This window comes from Dermacentor albipictus, chromosome 5 (genome assembly GCF_038994185.2).
Source record: "Dermacentor albipictus isolate Rhodes 1998 colony chromosome 5, USDA_Dalb.pri_finalv2, whole genome shotgun sequence".
Classification (NCBI taxonomy): Eukaryota; Metazoa; Arthropoda; class Arachnida; order Ixodida; family Ixodidae; genus Dermacentor; species Dermacentor albipictus.
The window spans coordinates 145,928,030-145,949,949 of NC_091825.1; the positions used below are offsets into that span (position 1 = coordinate 145,928,030).

A 21,920-nucleotide genomic window follows, 5' to 3' on the forward strand; every position below is an offset into this window, starting at 1 on the left:
AGTAGCGCCAATTAGTTATTTTTTCTAAAAATCAAATAGAACTGGGAAAGTAGTATTTTCTTTCATGTTATAATGCAATACAATGACATTTTTTATTATGAGTGGGTGAGTACTAGCGACAGAATTATTTTCAGGATTGCCTTTGTCATCAGGCTAGTACCTGAACATTTTGGAGAAGTCTCTGATTGTGTGCTGAATTTATCTCTATTTATCGATTACTAAAGCTCTACTTGCACTAATATTGTCGCCATAGGCATTCTTGAGCCCTAATCTATGACTATAGTTTGACTTAATATCTGCCTTTAGTCTCCCTTTAAACTCTGGGAAAAAATTCCAAAGGCAGACAGTTTTTTAACAGACAATTAGTACAACCACATCTTGAAAAGTATTTTAACAAGAACTATAATGCAATTAAAGAGGCAAAACTTCAGCAACTTAGAAAAAAATAATAATAATAATATTTAGGGTTTTACGTGCCAAAACCACTTTCTGATTATGAGGCACGCCGTAGTGGAGGACTCCGGAAATTTTGACCACCTGGGGTTCTTTAACGTGCACCTAAATCTAAGCACACGGGTGTTTTCGCATTTTGCCCCCATCGAAATGCAGCCGCCGTGGCCGGGATTCGATCCCGCGACCTCGTGCTCAGCAGCCCAACACCATAGCCACTGAGCAACCACGGCGGGTACTTAGAAAAATAATAGGAAAGGTTGACATCCAGCAGACATCCAGTTGGCATCCAGTTTCCTTCATGGCATGGAGCCACCAGATAGGTTGATTGGAAAGAATGATTTGCGAGCAACTTGTTTTGATCTAAGAATCAAACCTGGCACTATGCTCACAATTTTAATGCCAAACAACAACCACTACAACACTAATTGGAGTCCCAGTGAGAAGTGCAGCAAAAGAAGGTAAGGATAGTCTATCAAAAATTGGCCCTTCAAGAGTGATAAGCTTCACATTAAGAGTTTCACTGGCTGCCTTCAACTCAAGCAGTCAATGTAGGCTTCAAAGCTTTTAAATGAACCAAGTTCTAACCAAGATTCTAAACCAACAAACGACCTCAGATACTTCATGGCACCCTATGGATGAAACACTTTGTTTTAAACCTTAATGGCATAGTGTTCCCATAACTAGTCCAGTGGGTACTTCAGCACAAATGTCCTTTGAGTTTCTTTAGTGGCACTTCAAGTGGCATTGAGGTGACAGGAAGCACAAGTGTCAGTTAAGTTCAGCAGAGGCAAAGTCATGACTAAAGCTATGCAAACACCGTTCTTTAGCCACAAAAGTGTCACAGCGTGTAACTACAACATTTCGCCATGGTACTTTTTGTACAAAATTCGTCACTAGGCATGTCGCATGTGCTGTAAACCACCCTGAAGCTACATCATTTCGAGTTTTCTCCTTCAACACTGGTCCTTTGCTCATTAAAATAAGTTCAATGCACACGGCACTGGTGCCGCAGCTTGATGAGAATGCTGCATGAAAGAGAACTTAGATTGAAAACACAAGTAATTTCTGCATTACTTATAGCGCTAGAACTACTAAACCATGAAAAAATAAACAGTGAAGTGATCAGAAAAAAAAAAAATCCATCTCCATTCCACCCAGCGAAGCGGATGCACAGTGAAGCTATAGACGAAATATAGAGTCTATGACTGCGTTTGCACCCTTTCCCTTTGTGCTTCAATGCTTCAGTGGTTGCTGTGCATGTTCGCGGCATCACTTCTTTGCATGTGTAGCACTATGCTTTCTTGGTGGCCACCCAGGCAATGCACCGTCAAGATTATTGTAGTGTCTGCGACCACGTTCGCACCCCTTTCATTTATGCTTCAACGCTGTAGTTCATGTTCGCGGCATTCATATACTTGCACGTAACCCACGTTCACAATGTGAAAAACACCGCTGTAACTTTTTAAACAGTGTTTGCTGTAATGTTGACTATGGTTGCAGCACACGCTGTGCAATAGATGCAACGAGCAGGGTGCCCATGAATCAACGACAGATACATCTTGTGCACATGTTTGTCACACGCGCATGCAGGTGTGCGGAACTGCAGCATAGCTGCTCATTATGGTAGGCTCAGCTGCTGGTGCATGCGCATTATTGAATTAGCTCAATTTCTCAAAGTAAAATGCTTCACAACATTTGTAAAGTATGACTTACACACAACTTGCAGATGATAGCATCGGATCGTAATTCGAATAGACGAGAAAACATAATTCTGTTACACTGAAACATAAAGCCTTCATGCGGCTATTTCTTCTTGTGTGGGCAAAACTTCGCATGCGGATATGAAAAATCCCGACTAACTAGAGGCTAACAGCTTCAATGTAAAAAGAAAGACCTTACAAAGCTGCAGAACTGAATCCTTATCACAGTACAGAAGTCAACAAAAGCCAATCTGAGAAGCCTGTACTTCCCATCATTCCAATGGCAATTGAATGATAGTGCCGCAAGCTTTCCTTATAGTTAGGTTTGTATGAAAAGCCAAATGTGGGACAAGGGTGGTGATTAGGGCTAGTTCGTGGAACATCGACATACTGAACAAACACAGCAGACAAAAAGAATATGTTGTTGTCTTCTACAAGACCTGTCTGGCTGTGCTGTTTGTCCGATATTCCAAATGTGGTTAACTGTTTATCATGAACAGGGCATAACACTGCTTTTGTAAAATGCGGCCATTCTTGTGTATTTTATTTTTTTCGCACAAAAAGGACCCAAATATACATATATGCACCTATAACTAGGTGCCCCCTCTGTTTAGTAGTGAACTTAAAAAGAGGCATTTGGCTTTCATTCTCTCAACTAATAAGCAACACTTTTCCATGAGGAAGATGCTGGGGCAACAAAAATTAGTAATCCACCAGTCCACACTACTTGAATTAGGGGTGTGCGAATGTCCGAAAATTTTGAATACCAATGAATATAAGATTTCTATTATTTGTATTTGATTTAGAAACTATGCACTCAAAAACTTTTGGATAGGATACAAGTACTGAAGGTAGGATACGTCTCCCTTCTTATGGATTAGTATATGTTGACATTCTTCCTGCTCTCTGGTACACCTGAAGTCGTGAGGCATTGCGTATAAAGGGCCGCAAGCTTTTCACGCATGATATATCCTCTATCTTTGATTAAATAGACTGTTGTTCAACCCTCTCCAGCCACTTTTCCAGCGCGTTTGGCTGCAAGAGTGACGATGCTAAGTGGACACATCGTCACACTCTCCTCAATCGACTCTGCCGGAGCCAGGGCAGTGTTCTGGCTTCTGCTGGTGGCACAAGCATTGTGCGCACACACTTCAGCGTTCCAACTGAACTGCTCTGTCATACCACACCATGCTGCACACATCAGTCTGAGAGGAACGGACAGTAAACATCAAGCTAGATCTATCTAATCCTTTCTTTGGGTGCTGACAAAGGAAAACCGTTTTTCTTCGGTCTCACCTTGTGAAACATCGAGGCCCCACGACTGCGATGCCGCTGGCGGTGCTCGTCATCACTCCACCTTTCTGAGATGCCTTCAGCGTAACACTGAATTTTGCTATTGCTCTCAATGCTTTACCTTTGGATGAAACTGCCAATTTCAATTCTACATTATGATTAAACATAACAATTAATTTCCCATAAACTTTCTTGGGCTTCATTGTTTGTTCCTTCATATTGTTGTGAACAACAAAACTGAAGCCCCCCAGATACCTTTATTCTTTTTGCTTACTGCAAATACATGGGGCACAGTGTTTGCTCGAAGAGCTACAGCAGAAATTTATCTAGTGCATCAGGTCACATCGATCAGGTCGAAAAGCAGCACAAATGTTACAAGCTTGACGTAATCTACAACTTAATATCTTACTAAATGCAAAACAAAATCAATATACAAAAACAAGAAATCTAATGAAATGGCCATGGTAGGAAATAGAAAGCTGCACTAGTTCATGAACATGAAAACTCCAGGATAAAGATGGGTAAAGCGGCTCACTTCAATGAGTGGCTCGGAACAGCTCAGCTCGCTGAAACAAACCGGTTCCTTTGAATGGTTCACTTAAATCTGTAACCTATAGTATGCATAGTCTACTTATTTGGCTTTGAAAAAATATATGTGTTAATAGAATAAGCCTGTTATAGGCATTTGGACTATGCTGGGTGACTATTAAATAATTTATTAATTTAGAAACGGGAAGCTTTAATATTAGTGAACCTTTCTTTTCTGATACTGGCGATAAAATGCTTTTTATAATGTAACTGGTACGTCACTGATTAGGCAGCGTTCGCTCCCACCTCGGCGTGCTGATGACCGAAGATAAAATAGAGGTGCTGGCAAAACACTAGCGCACAAGCAAATGTTCGGAAATCAAGATGCTTGTGCGATCTCACCCCTGTGAGCCGTGAGCCAATGAGCTGAGCGGAGCTGGCCGAGTGACAGCAATGGACAGAAACAGACTGGCAGTTGAGTCCGAGCTAACTGGAACTCGAATGAAAATGGTTGAACGGTTGGAACATGGAGAAAGACCAAGAACTGTCGAAGTCGCACCCAGAAGAGCTGGCTCAGACGGAACGGCTCTGCTTGACTTTTCTCCAAAAGAGCTGCCGCTCACTTTTACTGATACATGGCTCACTCAGTCTTTAACTTGAGCGGCTCAAAAGATCCGGCTCACTACTGATCTGTATTCCAGGATTCGCGTCTGAGTGATTAAGCAAAGTAGCAGCAGGGCTCATTGTGTGTGCAAAAATGAAATCTTGGCTCTGTGTGATGCAATGTGTGATTTAGAATAACAAAAATAATCCCATAGCTGCACTTTCAGAAAAGCGAATTTGTAAATATGATGTTGAAAACACCCACAAGCTAAAGCATATCACAGGGTGCCAGTGGCCAGCAAAATGCCAGATCTTAATGTCAACAGATGACAACTTTACTTTCTTGCAATCAGTGCACTCATGTTTATGGTTTACCAGCTTGGCCCGCTCTCTGAAAGACAGAGACACAAAGAAAACGGCACTGCCAATTGGTGGATTTAGGTTCATATACGAACACATAATGTCTTCTACCTCTTGCTTTTCTTACTGCTGCATGCCCTACGTCACATGCTAAATACATAACGAAGAAGAAGAAACTTTATTAAAGAATGGTCTGGCAGTTTTTGTTGTGGTGGCTTGTAACGAAACATCTCTTTTGTGCAACTTCTCACTAATATTGTCAGGTCCACGTAATACTGTCCACTGTATTCTTTAAATTATTCTTTATATCAGTGCTGTAGCCACCTATACAGTGTAGGCACACTGTTTTCCATATTTCATTTTCTCTTTACTGCCATTGTGCTGTCAGACCAACTCATGTAGTTTTTGCAACTAAACATCAAATCCACAGCTGAGTGAGCACACAGCAGCAAATGCTTTAAAAAATAAGAATACGCGAGCGACTGCACCCACCTCTGATAGTGCTCATCCCTAGGATGGTGGCCTGCAACAGCAAGTGGCGTCGCTGTGAGCGACGAACTGCTCAGATTGTTGTTTGTTGTCGTGCAGTTGTTCTTGGCTGCTCGCCGGCTTGTGCTGCCGCTGGAGGCAGTTGACACCGCCTCCTTCACGCAGTTGGCCTGCTGCTGCTGCTGGTTCCACTTGGATGACCGCGCCGTGACGCTGGGAGACAACACGCCGCTGCCACCATTGCTGCAAACGCCGTTCACTTTGAAAGCAGTCTTGTCACGCACTTCATCGGTGCTGGCATCAAAGTCGTTCACACTGGATGTGCGGCGTGGCGGCGGTGCTGTGCTGCCTTCTGCGTCGGCTGCCTGCTGGCACTCAAACTCGTGCTTGTCTGTTGGCGCAGTTGAGTGGCCTTTGACGTCAGCCTCCGCGTACCGTGCCTTGCGGCTCCCCAGGAACCCGTTGCTGGCCGGGGGGCTTTCCTCGCCCAGCTTGCACAGCGCTGAGTCACCAAACACCAAATTAGCACCAGTTGAGACAGTGCAAGGGTCCCCCTCCTTATGCAACAGCAAGTGCAAGTAGAACACAGCACACTTGTAATGTGATACCCCAAGGCATGATGGCATGCTGTACATAGCTTATGGTGATCAACCACTTAGAGGCCAAGTGCAAACAAAAGTCCACCTCCTTGCTACGTCACAAGCCAATAGTACATATGTTATCAAACAAATCAAGGAAGAACTGCTGGGCAAATAATTGTGTCATTTTTTATTTAACATCTGCAGACGACAGGTTTGATGCGTATCTTAGACCATGACCTTGGAGATCTTCAAGGAGGACATGACCAGTTGCCGCGCCTGATTCTCAACATTCCACATTCCGTGTCATTTCCAGTGAGCGGTGCTAGCTGTGTTTCCTTTGTAGTTTCAGTATCAAAAACATTTATTATTGCACACTTTTTTCGATATATCCACTTGCATTTTAAACAAAAAACTTTTCATGAAGGCAGCTCTATACACTACTTAATACAAGGCTTTCTTATGAGACCCAAAATTTCATTGCAGTCGGCTTTTAAAGCTTTATAGACATTTGTGTTAACTCTTGCAAAAATAAACAGCATCTAATGATTCGATTATCCCAGCACATTGAATGTAATGACCTGACTGTTCCCTCGAAAATCAATCTCCTCAGTTAGCTGGGTATAGCAAGATAATAAATAAATAAGTATTGCGAAATACTATATAAGAAACAATGCTAAATTACTGTGGCACAGGAAATTATTAACATGTGGCAGCAGACTTATGGGATTTAGTTATGAGCTCTGAGCTCTCATGTCCTATAAAATTCAACCTACTCTCGCTATAAAAATGCCATAATTCAATGATTATACACGCTGTGGGGATTGTGGCATGTCCTGTCGCCTTCCGGTCAGCGTATGGCTAATTTTGTTGCTCCTGTTCTCCTTCCACTTGCGGAAGAATTAATGTGACGAACAGGCTGACACTTCGCTGTCACTTTACCCAAGAAAGTCCAATGGGTAGCATCCACTGAACAACTGTTCACAAGAATCAAGTCCTTCCTCTTTTAGCCACACACGGCGTGACCACGAGAGCAAGGACAAAGGAGTTCTCTCCAGGACAGCACACACTTTTGTCATGCTTGATGGCCCCTGTGAGCACTTCGAGCTTGGACTTGAGTTAATCTACTGTGCCTTTCAACAACGGTGAGCATATCTTGCGTTGCTTCTTCCTTGGTACTAAGCCAAAGAGGGGTGCCACGTGCTCATGCGTGATCCTACTATGCCTGCGGACACTTGTTGGAGGCTAACTTGATCAAAGATTGCCTTATACTCTCACGACCTGCCTGTCGGCCCCTGTGAGTATGCAGCATAGCCGCGGGGGACCATTCCTTCATTCGCTATGTGTTACGGGGAACTTTCATCTCATGGCCACATGCTAACTGCGCTCATTCTGTACATTTTCTCTTGTTGTGGGATGCCTTCGCTTCCCATGCCACCCAAGACCAGACATTTGTAGGGTCAATGTCACAATGGTTGGCTGCAACCTTCATTGACTTGGGCGCTACGGTGTTTCTCAAGTGTGGTACTCAATGCCCTGGAAATTTTGAGCATGTCCGTGCAGCAACGCACCACTGTGGCTCACCAAGATTGAATCCTGGAGTAGTACTGTAGAGACCCCACAATTTGCACATACACATAGCTACAAGGCATCTGCAGGGCAAACACTCACTTTTGTCAGAGCTGCTCGACGTTATACTAGGAGGTTCTGGAGGCAACGCCTGCTGTAAGAGCTGAAGGTAGAAGTCGTTCTCCTTGGCCACTTCTTTCTGCTTTCTCTGCAAAAGGTAGTTTTGAAATGTTTTGTTCCCTCTTTGTCAATTAAAATCTCATCAAAAGCAGCTCTAATCCTCAAGGTCTGATCAATGGTTTTGAGAATTTTGCCGAGTACAGTCCAGCCTGGTTATAACAAATTTGGCCAGGATAGGCAATCATTCTTTATGTGCCCTCTTTTCATAACATCTGGTTAAAAACGCATGCTGCTAGCTCCTTGCATATGTTTCCGGAGTGAACACTTCTGGATAATGGTCTTGAGATAGAGATCACCTAGTTGCACCTTTATTGTCACTCCAGATGTCGCAGACGTCAACTCCAGCAACAGCTATTGCATGGGCTACAGAGCATAAAGCAAGTGCTATCACCATCACAATCAGCAACAATCTCAGCCAGTTCATTCTAAGCTGATGGGAGCAAGATCATTATTGCCAGTTTGCTTAGCACCACAGGCAATGAGGAAGGCCTTATCACTAGCAAAAGTGGGGGCCATGGCAGACAGCATGGCAACAATGAAGTGGTGATAAGAGCCCCATCACAACCTCTGCCCCCTCCCCACTCCTTCCTCTAGGTAAATGTACAAGAGGAGATGGTGATAATCAGCTGCCATCTTTATTTTTTTTTTCTCCTGTTGAATAATGCAACGAAGTGACTTTTATGAAGCAGCTTGGCGGGGATGCAGATGTGCTGAAGGCCTGCTGCGATTAGCTTCTCTTATCAATACTTTCCAAAAATTTGAAAGTGCAATAATGTGTCCCTTGGCTGTGGCAGCATTTTTCTTAGCTATATCTGGTGAACTTACATCACTTGCTTCATAAGTGGATTCAACATGTACTGAAAGTAGATAAACAGGAATTGGAAGTAGAAACCTTTTAATTAGGTCAACATTTTGTAACACATTAGTGTGTTAGAAGCAGGCTAGACTGTACTTGAGAATACAATGGGTGTGGCTGTAGTTTATAGCTTTAAATTAAACTTTAGGAAATGTTCTCTATTCACTTCAATCTTGACACAGAGGCATCCCCTCCGGTGTACTTCCTCTACCACAGACTTCATGCTTAACCACAGAGAGCTACAGCTACTAAGATCTCAACTGCAATCTTCTCCTCTAAGAAGGCACCCTACATACTATACAAATGACAAGAATTTCAAAAAAGTGATAGACAAGTCTAATATTGCCTAGTACTTGGCAGTAATATTTAAGAAATTTAATAAAAAGATAGCAATGTTGCTTGTGTAGGGAAAGAGAACAAAACAAAGAATGTCATGAAAAATATCTCTCTCAAACAGAACATGTGTATTCATTGTGATGATAAGGATATGTTATAATTCATTGCACTGGTTCGAACTGTTTTGTTCAAATTGCCGAATTTTTATTGAAAAGGGTTGAAATATTGTTCTTATCGAAAAAAAAAAACAACAACACTGGTGTGCTGACCGAATTACATGAATTACGTGTCCAAAATAAGCAGCTCAGAATAGATTGAACAATTTTCTAAGGTACTACTCTGCCATAAAGTGTCACCATCAGACCAGATACACTTGAAAGAGTGAAGGTGCTACTTACAAGTCGCATCCTGTAGCCAATGTAGCTTTTGACACAGAAACTCATTGTAACCATAGGATAACCTATGCTGCAATGCAAAGATGGACAAGCATTAGAAATGCAGCTTTGTCACTTTGTTTCTTTAGTACTGCCACAACATTTCCGGCTAGTCATTTTTTTTTTTTGCATTAGGTGAAGGTGCAAGCTTTATAATATGCTAGCAAACACCAGAGCGCCATAAATAATATACTATAGTACTTGTTTCCGTGAACTCATTTTGGTTTTCATACTGAGAAGGTGGCTGAGCCATTACATCACAATTAAGGGTGTGAAAATAGTAAGTTTTAAGACCGAATCGAACACTAATCAAACAGTGCCAGAACTGAATAAAAAAGAATATCAAATCTTTCTTTTTAATGCTTTTCGAATAATGAACAGCTGCTTTCACCATTAATATATAATAATATATTCATAGTATAAACAAGCTTACGTCATTACATTGCATGTCATAAAGAGTTGTTTATTTGCACAAGTTGAGTATTAGCAGCGAATCAGCAGGTACATAATTAGCATATTCAGGACCTACTAGCGAGGCTGAACTCTATGAACTCTACTAGCGAGTGTGCTCAACTATGTCAAACATCTACTATTGTTGCCGGGATGAAATTTATTGCAATTTTGTCCCAATTGTATGCTTGATCTTGTACAGCTGGAAATTTGATATATTCTAAGATTATCTGAAAAATGTTCATAATTTTTACCAGTGACTATTTAACAGGAAGCACCAAAGCAAGTTAGGCAATATTCCATTGGTTACTCAAAGGTTTCCAATACATTTACGGGCCCATAGTTGCAGTGATTGCTGTGGCTGCCACAAACGAACACAGCCAGAAAAAATGCGTGCAGCGCACTTGTGCATTTTTTTTTTTTATGAGCAAAACCATCATATGTGGACTTACTGCTACACAATTTCAACGAATATTGCTCTGTGTCATGACGTAACAGTAATGCTGATAATGTCAAGTTCAGCATTTCGAGACTAACTCTACTGTCCAAATAAAAACTCCAATAAGTGTCTCCCAACCTTCACATTTACGAAGTATGAACATTGTACAAGCTTTATATTTCCATAAAAGACTCTAAACAGCAACGTCAAATTAAATTGGACTGGTAACATATTCTATCAAAACTATCTATTCACCAACATGGCAGAAAGTGGTTGAAAAGCCTTTTATCTCAAATATATTCATATTCAACTATAACATTTCTTTATTCAATCACCCCTAGCACTTTTTGTACTAAAATACCATTCAGTTAATTAGGTTGATAGCAGAAGACGTGGATGGGCTGCATTGTTACCAATAATGTTTTAGTGCAAGGATAACAACATATCTCAACAATACCGCAGTTGTTCATAGCAGAGGAAAGCAGAGAAGAGACAGACAAGTGAACAAAATTTAGAAAAGCTCACTTTTCCTTGTCACTGTGTTTCTGCAAAATGAAGCATCTGGGATGCCACAACAATAAACTCAGGGTAAAGGGGCCCTGAACCACCACTCGGGTTCGGTGAAGTAACATATTCTGTGGGTAGCATACACTGCTGTAAAGATCTCAGCAGCAAGTTTTGTTGTCGTACATGGTGCGTGGAGCTTGCAAGCGGATTGTGAAGTCACCTTTCTCTTAAATGCTCTCTTTTCAACAGAAGCCTGCCTCCTTACTCTCCTAAGGAGGTAAGCTTACGCTTTATTTCGTAATGAAGCACATTCCCATACATGAGTGCTACTGGTAGCTGCGGTCGGCTACATAGTGTAGATACCATGGTTCCGGCTGCCCCGGAAAGGCGGTGGTCCCGGGTTTGAGTCCCGGACCAGGATGAATCTTCCTTCAACTGTGAGGCTTTTCTTTCGAGGAACAGGTATGGGTTTCCTTCGTAGCAATTGCTAGGAACGGGTGGATGTCTGATTTTCCTTTCCTTAATTACTTCTCTCCACCTTGCGGGTTTCCGCAGAACTATTACATAATACCACAGTTGCTGTGGGGTGCCACCAAGAGTCCACGGGCTAAGTGCACTGCGGCTCACGGAGGACAACCACGTTTGGCTTACGTTAAGCGTGTCACAGACACCAAAATCTTAAGTCGTGGTGCCTACATTAACATCCAAAATGAAATTTGAACTGCACGCCACGGTGACAATTGGAAGCCGGAGCGCTGCAGGAACACCCCACCGCACCATAGCCTTCGCGGTGCAAGGCATTGAAGAAGGAATGGGAGCACAGCAGAGGCCGTGTTTGATTGCCAATAACTCCGCTTTTGCTGAACGCATTAAATTATTTCTTGCGGCAAAGCATTTCAGAAATAGCCTGTTATCACTTCAAATGCCTTTCTCCACTTTGATGAAAAGCGGTTCAACGCCCCTTTAAGCTCAAGAGGAGCCAATCAAAAACAAACAACGAAATTTTTAAAAATGCCCTGTACCCCCATGCATGCATGTCTGCACGCACACACGCATACACACTACATAAAAAGGAAACTGGCTCACACTTACCAATGTGCTGCAAATGGCCTGCACAGATCTAAGTGGAAGGCCGTGTTTTTTATGTCTTTGAGCCGCACTGTTGCTTCTATGTACATGAAAAACAGCCACAGCGACAGGGTCGGAAGACAGATACCCCGTTCTGCAATGAAAGGAAACATGCTCCGTGAGTGAAATGCATACCCCAATGCTGGTGACTGACAATGAACACTTACTGTTAAAGTTTCCTTCATTAACATTTCACTTTCTTATGCCCATTTCTATCAGCATTGACTGACAATCATTCACTCTGAAGTCGGTGTAAGTTTTCTTTCTTTCTTTTTTTTTTTTCTGCAATGGATTAAGCTTTATCAAATAGTGTACACAGCAAGGTCGAAGAGAAAAGCCGGAAGAGAAACTGCACTTGCATAGAAATTCTGGAAATGTATTTCTCTTACTTAAAGTTCAGTCTAAACCAGCACTGAATCAATGGAAAACTATAGGTACCTTTAAATGGTCATTTCAGAGTACTCCAGCAGCTTTGCAAGTTCATGTGAGGCACCATTAAAGTTGCAATTAAAGAATAAGTAGGCTGTAATAGCGATATTTTAGGCTTTATTATACACAGTGCATCTAGCTCAGTCTCCCAATAATATTTAGCTGCTGCCCGACAGAATTTTTTTAAACGCTGGTGGAGTGCTAAGAGAAACTAGTAAAAAGTACTGCGAGCAAAAGTCATCTAAGCTGTTCAGATGATCAAATCATTCATCTTAGCAGTCTAAAAAGGAGTAAAGCGTAATCTGTCTAGTGGGAAGCACAACCTCTGAAGTCCACCAAATGTAAAACCTCATTAACCAAGACCAGCTTACTGCAGTCATGTTTGAGATAGCGTCACACCTTACAACAAATTAGACTCGAGCTTCTGCACAGCTCTGCACCACACATCAAGACATGCATAAGGCACCATAGATTGGTCACTTATACTAAAATTCAGTGCCAGTGAACTACATGATGCCCAGACCTATGATCTAATTAGATAATTTGTAGCTACCACGAAGGTCAAGGTCTGCCTTTACACACAGCCGATTGTATGGCAGCATTTTAGCTCCATGTAATATAACATTACAACAGTGACCAATAAGTCTAGCTTTGAGCGCTACCAATATTTAGCCAATGCAAGCACGATTGTGCTTTAACAGCAGTTAGCCAACAGCATAGTAAAGTGCAACATAAACAGAGCCCTAATATTTACTGACATAGAACACAAAGGTGAGCTATAGTCAGTGAGCGATCATTAAGGAAAAACAAGAACTGTGTGAGAAACAGGACAACTGAATTGGCACTGCATCCTACATGTGTACTCTCGCTTGTGTTTTTCATACAATTTTTTTTTTCATAATACATGCATTTTCATACTGCACACATAAGTTTACAGAAGAGCTCATGGTAGGCAAACGCTAACTAACAATTTTTGCAAAGTCTGAGAACAAAATGGCAAAATCAAGGCTAGAAATACATAAATTAATTACATAAGTGCTTTATCATGACTGATCACAGGCTGTCAAAAATAAGAGGTGCTGCAAACATAAAAAGCCACATGCAAGACGGTAAAAGAAACAGGGACACAACACGACACGGGCAATCAAAGGAATGAACTGTGGTTTACCTCGTGTGCCAAACCAAGGAAGTAAGGCATAAAAAAAAGAGTGGGGGGGGTTTCACTGAAGAGAGAAAGGAGGTAAACACTAACCAGCCATACCTGTGTGCCAGACGTACTGCCCCCACACATACGTGCTGGCCACAAAGAAAAGGACGTGGACGGGCAGGAAGAGGAAGCAGATCATGTCTGACGTGAGGGCGATGAACACAAAGAACACCGAGAAGGCCTGCATCAGGGGGGTGGGCAACAGACAATGCATGAAACTCTGGCTCCTTACCAATCTAAAAAAATCGACGTTTTTCTAAGTTCATAGTAATCATAATTAGGCTAATGTTGTGGTTACACTACCGCACTGAACGTTAAAATGAAGCTAAACATAAATTCACTTCCTGGTGATGTAGATTTCAGGAAGACATGCTTGGGCATAAAATGCGAGTTCATTAAACAAAATTTGACGAAAAGCACAAGAAACATTTGTAGTGGGCTTTTAATGTATATAAAAAATAAAGATAAAGAGCATTCAAATCTAAAACATATAAAATGTTTTGCCCTTCTTTGCCACATAATAACTTCCAATGTTCTACCTCATGAACACTGTGAAGCACAAGAAAAAGTCTTCTGCCTTGCATGAACTGCCTTTCGTCTATTTTTTTCTCACTCTTTAAAGGAACTGTTCGAGAAGTCTAAACTGATACGTTCACTTAGCTATGATATGCAGAGCTTCAAACACATAAAAGCAAACAGACAATGACGCCAAGGAAAGCATAGGTTGAATTACCATAATTACACGAATATAACACGGCTATGGAAATAATGAGTTTGCATCCTTAAAGAATTTTTAAAATATACAAAGTTTTATGATTACAATGCGAGACCGGGAAATTTAAGGGCAGCCATAGTCAAGAGGGCAAAAGAAAAATTATTTACGAAAAAGAGCTTGTGTTATAATAGGTAAATATGGTACTTGTTTTAATTTAAATGTATAGATTATAAATTTTCATTTCCCCTTATTTATCATTTATACGTTTGAATTAAAGCAAGTAATTCCCCCTATGCTTTCTTTGGTGTCGTCGTCTGTTGGCTTCATATGTTTGCGATTTACAAAGTCAGGTCCCTCTGTTCCGTTCCTTCTTGTTCATTTACAGCTTCACTGAGCAGCTTAACCACAGCCCATCTAACAATTTTATCAAACAGACTGATGGCAATGACAAAATTTTCAGGTCTACAATACCAACGGCTCAAAAAAATTATTCACCGTTGCCCCTATGCTATGCACACCCCCCCTCAAAAAAATAATGTGTGCATGTTACAAAAGAATCAAGAGAGACAGTGTGCTTCAGGAACAGCCACAGCAGCGAAGGGGAAGCACTTACCAGTCCCTGGTACTTGAACGAATCATACACACTGCGCAGGAGCAGCCAGAAGGGCCAGAGGAACTCAAAGCGCAGCTCCAGGATGAAGTCGGCCAGCAGCAGCAGTGCCCACAGAAGGAGGAACTTGATGTACACAAACGTGCTGCGAGGGTGGAAAGAAAGAGAAGGTACTCTAGCATAAGTTCACCCTGACCCTTTTTAGAACATTATTAAGCTAATCAAGGTGAGGACAACAGCACTTTCCCTTCCCCTTTTTAGAATCCAAGAATGTTGCCTCCACTCACAAACAACAGATAATTTTTTCAATTTTAACCCACTGCTCCTTCTCGGTTTTGGTCACCAGAGAGGCATTTTGCATTCATGAGCAAAGGAACAAGTGACGAAAAAAAAGAAAGAATATCCTTGATGCAGCTTGAAATTGAACTGCGCACAATTTTTTTTTCAAATGACTTCAGGCTGAACTCTAAAATCATAGGCTGCATGCAGAGGCAGCTAAACTTATTTTTTTCATTATTTCTTAATGGCGCCCATGGTCCATAAAGGCCCTCCTACTAGGGCAAATCAACACATCTCTCAAGACTGCTGAACATGGGTATAAACTATAGCACATGTGCTGTCCTTATTGCCATTGAGCAAGCATTTATCTGAGTGAACAAGCTCGAAGGCTGTTATAACAACGCCCACAGAGACGTCATTATAAATGTGTGTACTTTTGCTGCTGGATGAACACAGGGAGATTATCACTTCTCAGGTACTTGGATATTCTACAGCAGTGGCATGTGCGACAGAATTCATAACAACCCATGGTTCTTAAATGGAGAGTGGAAAGGATGGAATTCTCTGCCTTTCAATGTACGTCGATAAAGGCAGACTGCAACTCACAAATACCAAAAAAGACCATTACAATAGTGGTTGGCACATGAAGCAGTGATCATAAAGACACAGACTGCCTGCTGGCAAAATGACTAGACTTGCAGTTTGCATGCATTCAGACACTTCACTCTCTTTCGTTCCTAAATAAACCAGGATTTCCAACAGCGTGGCTCACTTGTCAATTAAATAGAACATATAGGACCTTATGCCTTATTACATGCAACAATTACGCATCCCATTAAGTCATTCACAATTTTGTGCACTGCTGTACCCATCCATGCATGAATTATTAAGTTCTTTCTGCAGAATAATCCAATAACCAATCTGCTGTTGTGGTGACACTTCCAAAGGTGGCAGATGTGTGATACAACCACACGTTGCAGCACCACTTTACAGCTGTGACACGACTTCTGTCAACCTAAGGCTGCAATCGAATTTATACCGAGAAGTGCGGTAAGCAGGGCGAACAGTTTACTTTTTATATGCCAGTATGGGCTTGCTCTTTTCACATCAGCTCTAAAAGACTCCAGTAGCTCGCCATGGCTCTTTGGTAGGAGTGCACAAAAAGCACTTTTTGAGACCAAATCAAATAGAACAGCACCAGAAGCAAATCAAACCAATATTTTTCATATAGTTCTCAAATAATAAAGAGCCTTTTTCACCATTAATAAAAAACTGTTCACATCCTAGTAAACACAATGTCAGCAAGTAACTGTCATTACACTGTCCTATAAGAAGCACAGTTTACTTAGGTCACAAGCACAAGTGGACATTATTAATAAGACAGAGGGGTCAACAGTGGGTGAGCAATGCCTGGAACCAACATTTTGACAAGGGAGCTGGTCTTCATCAGGGCAAGAAGTGCTTTTCCTTGCAGTGTTTATATAAATAGAGCAGAACAAATAAAGAGTTTGTTTGCATGGTGAGTACTCTTTCAAGCATACATGGTCATGGGGCCGTATTCTGAAATGATCCGCTTCGGCAATAGTTCGCCGTGAGGCTGATTGGTTGTTTTAGCAAAATCGGATCCAGTCAATCAGCGAGTGCCTGACGCCGAAGTGCATAGTTTCAGAATATGGTCCGTGAATTGTCCATATGAAGTTTAAAAAAGCAATCTTATGAGCCTCTCGGCATCTGTGTGTACCATCAGGACTAAATTGAAACTGTGTGTTGTCTGTGGTTACGGCAGAGCAAAAAAAGCAGATCTCCTTTAATTTAAATAGTCATGCTACTATATGGTATCGGAATTATACCTAATATGGTTGCAGCAAAGTGTATTCAGATTTAATGCCATGAGAAAACAGAAGCCGCCATCCATAAATAGCACCAAATGGCATTTTTATTATTTACAGAATACCTACATCGCCAGAAAGGCCTCACGTAGGGGGCAACAAAATATAACCGGTAAAAAAAAAAAAAAGCCTTTTGCACAATTGTACTCACAAACAAAGCACTGCAATACGTTGTGTTTTGCGAAAGACATACAAGGAGAAAACAAATAGGTTTTCAAGATATAGAGCATGTACAACTGTTTTACAAGAGCGATATCACATCACAGAATAGAGGAGTTCATTATGTGACACATTTACTATATCATTTAATAAACTGTTCCATCATATCCTCTGCCAAATGCCACACTAAACAAAATTTGAGTCAGAATGATCATGGTCTACATGAAAGTCTGGCTTTATGAGTGATGCAGCATGCTCTCTTTTTAATGTCCACACTATGGCCTGAATTAAATATTTTGCATATTTGCTTTGTTCTTATGTTTGATCATGCACATCCGACAGTGTGAAGCATTCAGCAGCTATTCTGATTCGCTAAAAGCAACGATGTTATTCAGAGTCTGTAGTAAATAGTGCAATATTCAATTCAACTCTCCTTTTTGGACTTGTTGTTAGTGCTTTCCTGTTTCAAAACACAGTCACTTGATCTCAATATGCCTTTAGCTTTCAAGGTTGCCTGGACCGGTACATTTATTTAGATGGGCAACTTCTTTTGTGTAGGAAAGTAGACTCAAAATAAATCTCCATAATTTGTTAGGGTGAGGCAAAATTGTAATTACAGTGGTGGGAATGCCCTTCAGCATTTTGGAGACCATTGGAGGAGGGGAAATCTAATTTTGGAGCACCCACTGCTGCGTTTGGTGCAGGTGTAAGCCTTCCACTAGAAAAACTAAATATAGTTTAGTGTTCTTTTTAGTTCAGATAATCATTTACTCATAATACCTAGGAGCAAAATAAGTGATTCACCACAGCAAGTTACGACGGCAGCGGCAATCATGCGTTAACAGCAACATGCTACAGGTGGCGCTTTGCAAAACCACGCAAGGAACATCAAAGGGACACCATAAAGAGAAACACTCTTCAATTTTTTGGTATTAAGTAGATTATTAGAACAGCAAATGAAGGTCACAGTCCTCAATAAATATTGTGCCACAATACCAGCGCTAGCTTGACTTCACAGATTTCAAAGTGCTTTTTCGTACTTGGCCCATTGCGAACCTGTGGAAGCTCTTGAAACTTGCTAAGTAGTCTTCCACTCTTCTAGGATGAAATTTAGTACAACTACACAGAAGAAAGGTTATCTGAGGCTGAGCAGTCGCCATCAAAATCTATGACATCACGGTGAGCTGGGGTGCAAAATCCAAGGCAGGGTCGCCACGTTGCTTTCGTTCTAGCATCTCTTCTGGCTTACGAAGCCTGTTCTCACGATAAGTGGGGCTATTTATATAAGTCATTCACTAGTGCAGCTGAAATTTGTTTCCTTTTTCCCATTAAGGTAGGACCACTTCGTAGGTTTGATATTCCGCTCATTTTAATTGTGTTTTATGAGCCATATCAGGACGGTGAGAGCATGTCCTTTATTCCACCAATGATGCACAGTCGCAAGAAAGGCGTATAGGGCTGTAGTGCTTGATCGTTCGTGTTCAACTTTTACACCACAAGCTTTACCAAAGGCACATATATTACCAAAGACATAGTTGACAAGGGGCGTGAACCGTGGTGACAAAGAGCATACCTAATCACCCCTCGTTTGGCTGTAATGCCAAATTCAATTACCTCAAATTCTCTTGAAAGAAAGAAGTAATACAGTGCAACTAATAAAGTTGCAAGCAAGCAACACAAATAGGTACAGTGTACACTGATCACCTTTTCGTCTTTAAAAGAACCATTGCGCATCAGCACTCGATGCGTAAAACTACTGCATTGATCATGCCATTGCAGAGTAGCATGGCCACCCAACTCATTGTGTCCTCATGCATGCCTCACAGTTGGCATATAAAAATAGGAATCAATTCAATTCTGTCACCTGTCACAGCTCCAGTATTGCTGGCTGTAACGCCCTGAACAAATGCGGCCAATGAATGCAATGGCCATACAGTTTTTGTATTGCATGGCAGCTTCCCAATTTTCACACCGCTGAAACTACACTGTGGTGCAGTAGTGGCACAACATAGGTGAAAAAAACACTGTTCGAGCAGTATGGAGCTGCAAATTTGAGTCGGCGCAGATTGGCGCAGCATTCTCACCGGTGCAATTAATTATGACATCCAGTTTCAATATGCATTTCATCAGTTTCTAACAAATTAAGCCAACCTAAAATAATATATGAAAATACACTGTAAAATTACACCTTTGTTATATAAAACAGCAAGATTTATACAAAATTTTCCATCTGCTTTGAGTTGCTTTAAAGATGAAAGTCAAGTCACTTGTTGGGCATTGTTGTGAAAGATCATATGCTTGCTGGCACCTATTATTTCACTACCCTGACAGTCATGGTAAAAGAAACACTTCTGTCATAGTGCAATGGTTTAAAACAAACAAATGAAAGCATTTATATGTTATTACTTGCCAGGCCAATCAATTTACTCAATTTATAAAGAAAGTAAATTCCAGCACATGAAACAATATGGCCTGGGATTTCTTTTCTCCCTTTGTATCATTCACACACAAAAATGAATCTTTGTACACTGCACAGGTTTCATCAACACTTGATGACTAGCCTACAATTTCAGTGAACTTACTGGCTGAATGGCGTTTTATCTTTTAAACTTCATTAACTGACTTAATGAAGACTGAAAAAGCCCGATCATCTGAGCATAAATAGATATTTAAAATAAAAATCTAGACAAGGAATTAGGGCACTAATGAAGTTCCTCACTTTCCTTTCTATCACAAGGTGCTACATTATGTGCCAAACACAATGCCAACAAAATTATTTCACACTACTTCTAAAGCAACAATGATGCACACAAATAATTGCACAAGGCAAATACACTGTTAGTTGATGAATGAAAGATGTAAATGAACACACAAAGGGCTTCTCTCCTGAAGAGTATGTTAAGCAATATCAAGATATCAGTGGTGCATAAACAATGCAGCATATAATGAAGACTTGCACAGACAGTACCATGCCATCGAGCACATTTTAAGTGCTGCAGTAACGTGTGCGCGCTTGCATGAATATATATAACCATGCTCGGGGTTGCTGAGCACAAAGGGCCTTGTGGAAATATGTGAAAGTTTTCTGCAATTGTGATATGAACACAGTTGGCATGCTGCAAGAGTACCATATAAGTGCACACAACTGCCTCGCTATTTTAACCCTCCATGCAAAGGCTGCCTGTAGCAAAATGTGGCTCGTCAGATGCTGGTGTTTACTATATGTCGATATCATAGATAGCGAAATGGAGAACCGGCTGTTCGTACACTATTCATTACAGCGTGCTCACAAATAGCACGGAATGTGCTGGCCAGAAGACTCAAAACTCGAAACAACTGTCGCACAATGGTTCAGTTATAACAGGATCGAAGCCCTTACTCCACAGCAAACCAGACACATATTAGTGAACACACTGTTCGCGAATCGTAGAAACTCAATATCCAGTTTCTACCGCATTGCGTGACATCAACAACATCGCCCACCACGAACCACAGAACGCTATTGACCTACACGTCAAAGATGCAATTACTTATGCCCCTCGGTTCGTTACGGTAAGGCCGTTCTTCCGGTTGTCGAAGCGCGCCGCGCAGCTGTTTTGAAAGCGGATACCTCTCCGTGCTTATCAGGACACCCCTGCGGGTATCGGCCAGCGCCGCGGAAGCTACCACGCCAGAGCTCCGAAAGCGAAGCGCTCCTGTCACAACAGAGTTCCTTTAATGAGAATCTGCAAGTATTTTCAGATGCGAACACACACATTTCCAAATAAAGGGCCTGCGCAACGGCAGCTGTCCCGCCGACGCACGAACCACGTTCTCCGTGCGGTTCGGCCGGAGCACGTTCTTCTGTTTACATCTGCGTTAGGCGACTTTTTCACCCTGCACACAAGGAATAAACCGCTTTCCGCCAAGTCGGAATGTTTGCGACAGCCGCTACATGCGCGGGAGAAATAAAAGAAAGTGTGTGGCGAACAACTGAGCGGGACGAAGGGAGCATTTTTTTTTTTCTTGCGAGTTCCACTCGCGGCGTGCCCCGGTAACTACATCAAGCAGGAGACGCGCGTTTTTGTTACGTCCCAATGTCGCGTATCCGACAAACTCGATCACGATGCAAAGTTGTCGTGGAAAACTCATTTTACTGTCTGCATCGCTGACGTTTAGCGCCGCGACCACTCGCAGCTAGCAGACTCGCGGCACGCAATTGCGGCTTCAGCCACATGCGTGCGCGCCGCCCGGCAGCCCGGTTTCAAGGCTTGCGACTGTTTAAGCTCCCGCAATTTGTTCCGGGCACTTCGAGACGACTCGGACAATGCCCGGTGCGTGTACTGTATCGTCGTCCGAGCTTCACGTAACCGTGGAAAGACGCGCCGTATTGAGCGCCATTAGGCCTATAGTTAAGCAATGGTTTTAGGATCTTACCTGCCGTAAATGCCTTCAGTTATTTTTGCTCGCTTGCCGGGTCGTCTGATTTTCCCGCACTCGGCATTCCGTCTCTTCATATTTCCGTATACCAGCACAGTTAGGCTATTTCGATATCCTCGCGGCTACACACAAATATATACGAAAACAGCAGATGCACCACACCGTTTCAGTATATTTTATTTGTTTTGTTTGTTGTCCTAACGCGCGCATAACACACCCCCAATGCGCATGCTACGAGACGTCACACTGACGTCACCGAAAGTAACGTTAGCTCAAATTCCTTAAAATTGTCAAACTTGCAATACATGAA

At 41.9% G+C, this 21,920-nt stretch overlaps 1 protein-coding gene across 3 annotated transcripts in view; it reads right to left on the minus strand.

Annotated features, from left to right (window-relative positions):
- LOC135906269 (macoilin) overlaps window positions 1-21,818 on the minus strand; it is a 40,843-nt gene extending 19,025 nt beyond the window's left edge. Inside the window, exons 1-7 of one of the 3 annotated variants that reach the window (XM_065437578.2) lie at window positions 21,608-21,818; window positions 14,868-15,009; window positions 13,594-13,720; window positions 11,868-11,997; window positions 9,344-9,410; window positions 7,676-7,781; window positions 5,430-5,928 (exon numbers count right to left, since the gene is read on the minus strand). In XM_065437578.2, coding sequence (XP_065293650.1) covers window positions 5,430-5,928; window positions 7,676-7,781; window positions 9,344-9,410; window positions 11,868-11,997; window positions 13,594-13,720; window positions 14,868-15,009; window positions 21,608-21,687 — 1,151 coding nt within the window. In that variant the 5' untranslated portion in view covers window positions 21,688-21,818. Of the gene's footprint in view, window positions 1-5,429; window positions 5,929-7,675; window positions 7,782-9,343; window positions 9,411-11,867; window positions 11,998-13,584; window positions 13,721-14,867; window positions 15,010-21,607 lie in introns of those variants that run through there. The other 2 variants (XM_065437577.2, XM_065437579.1) reach the window with 2 other exon arrangements.
- Window positions 21,819-21,920: the final 102 nt, after the last annotated feature.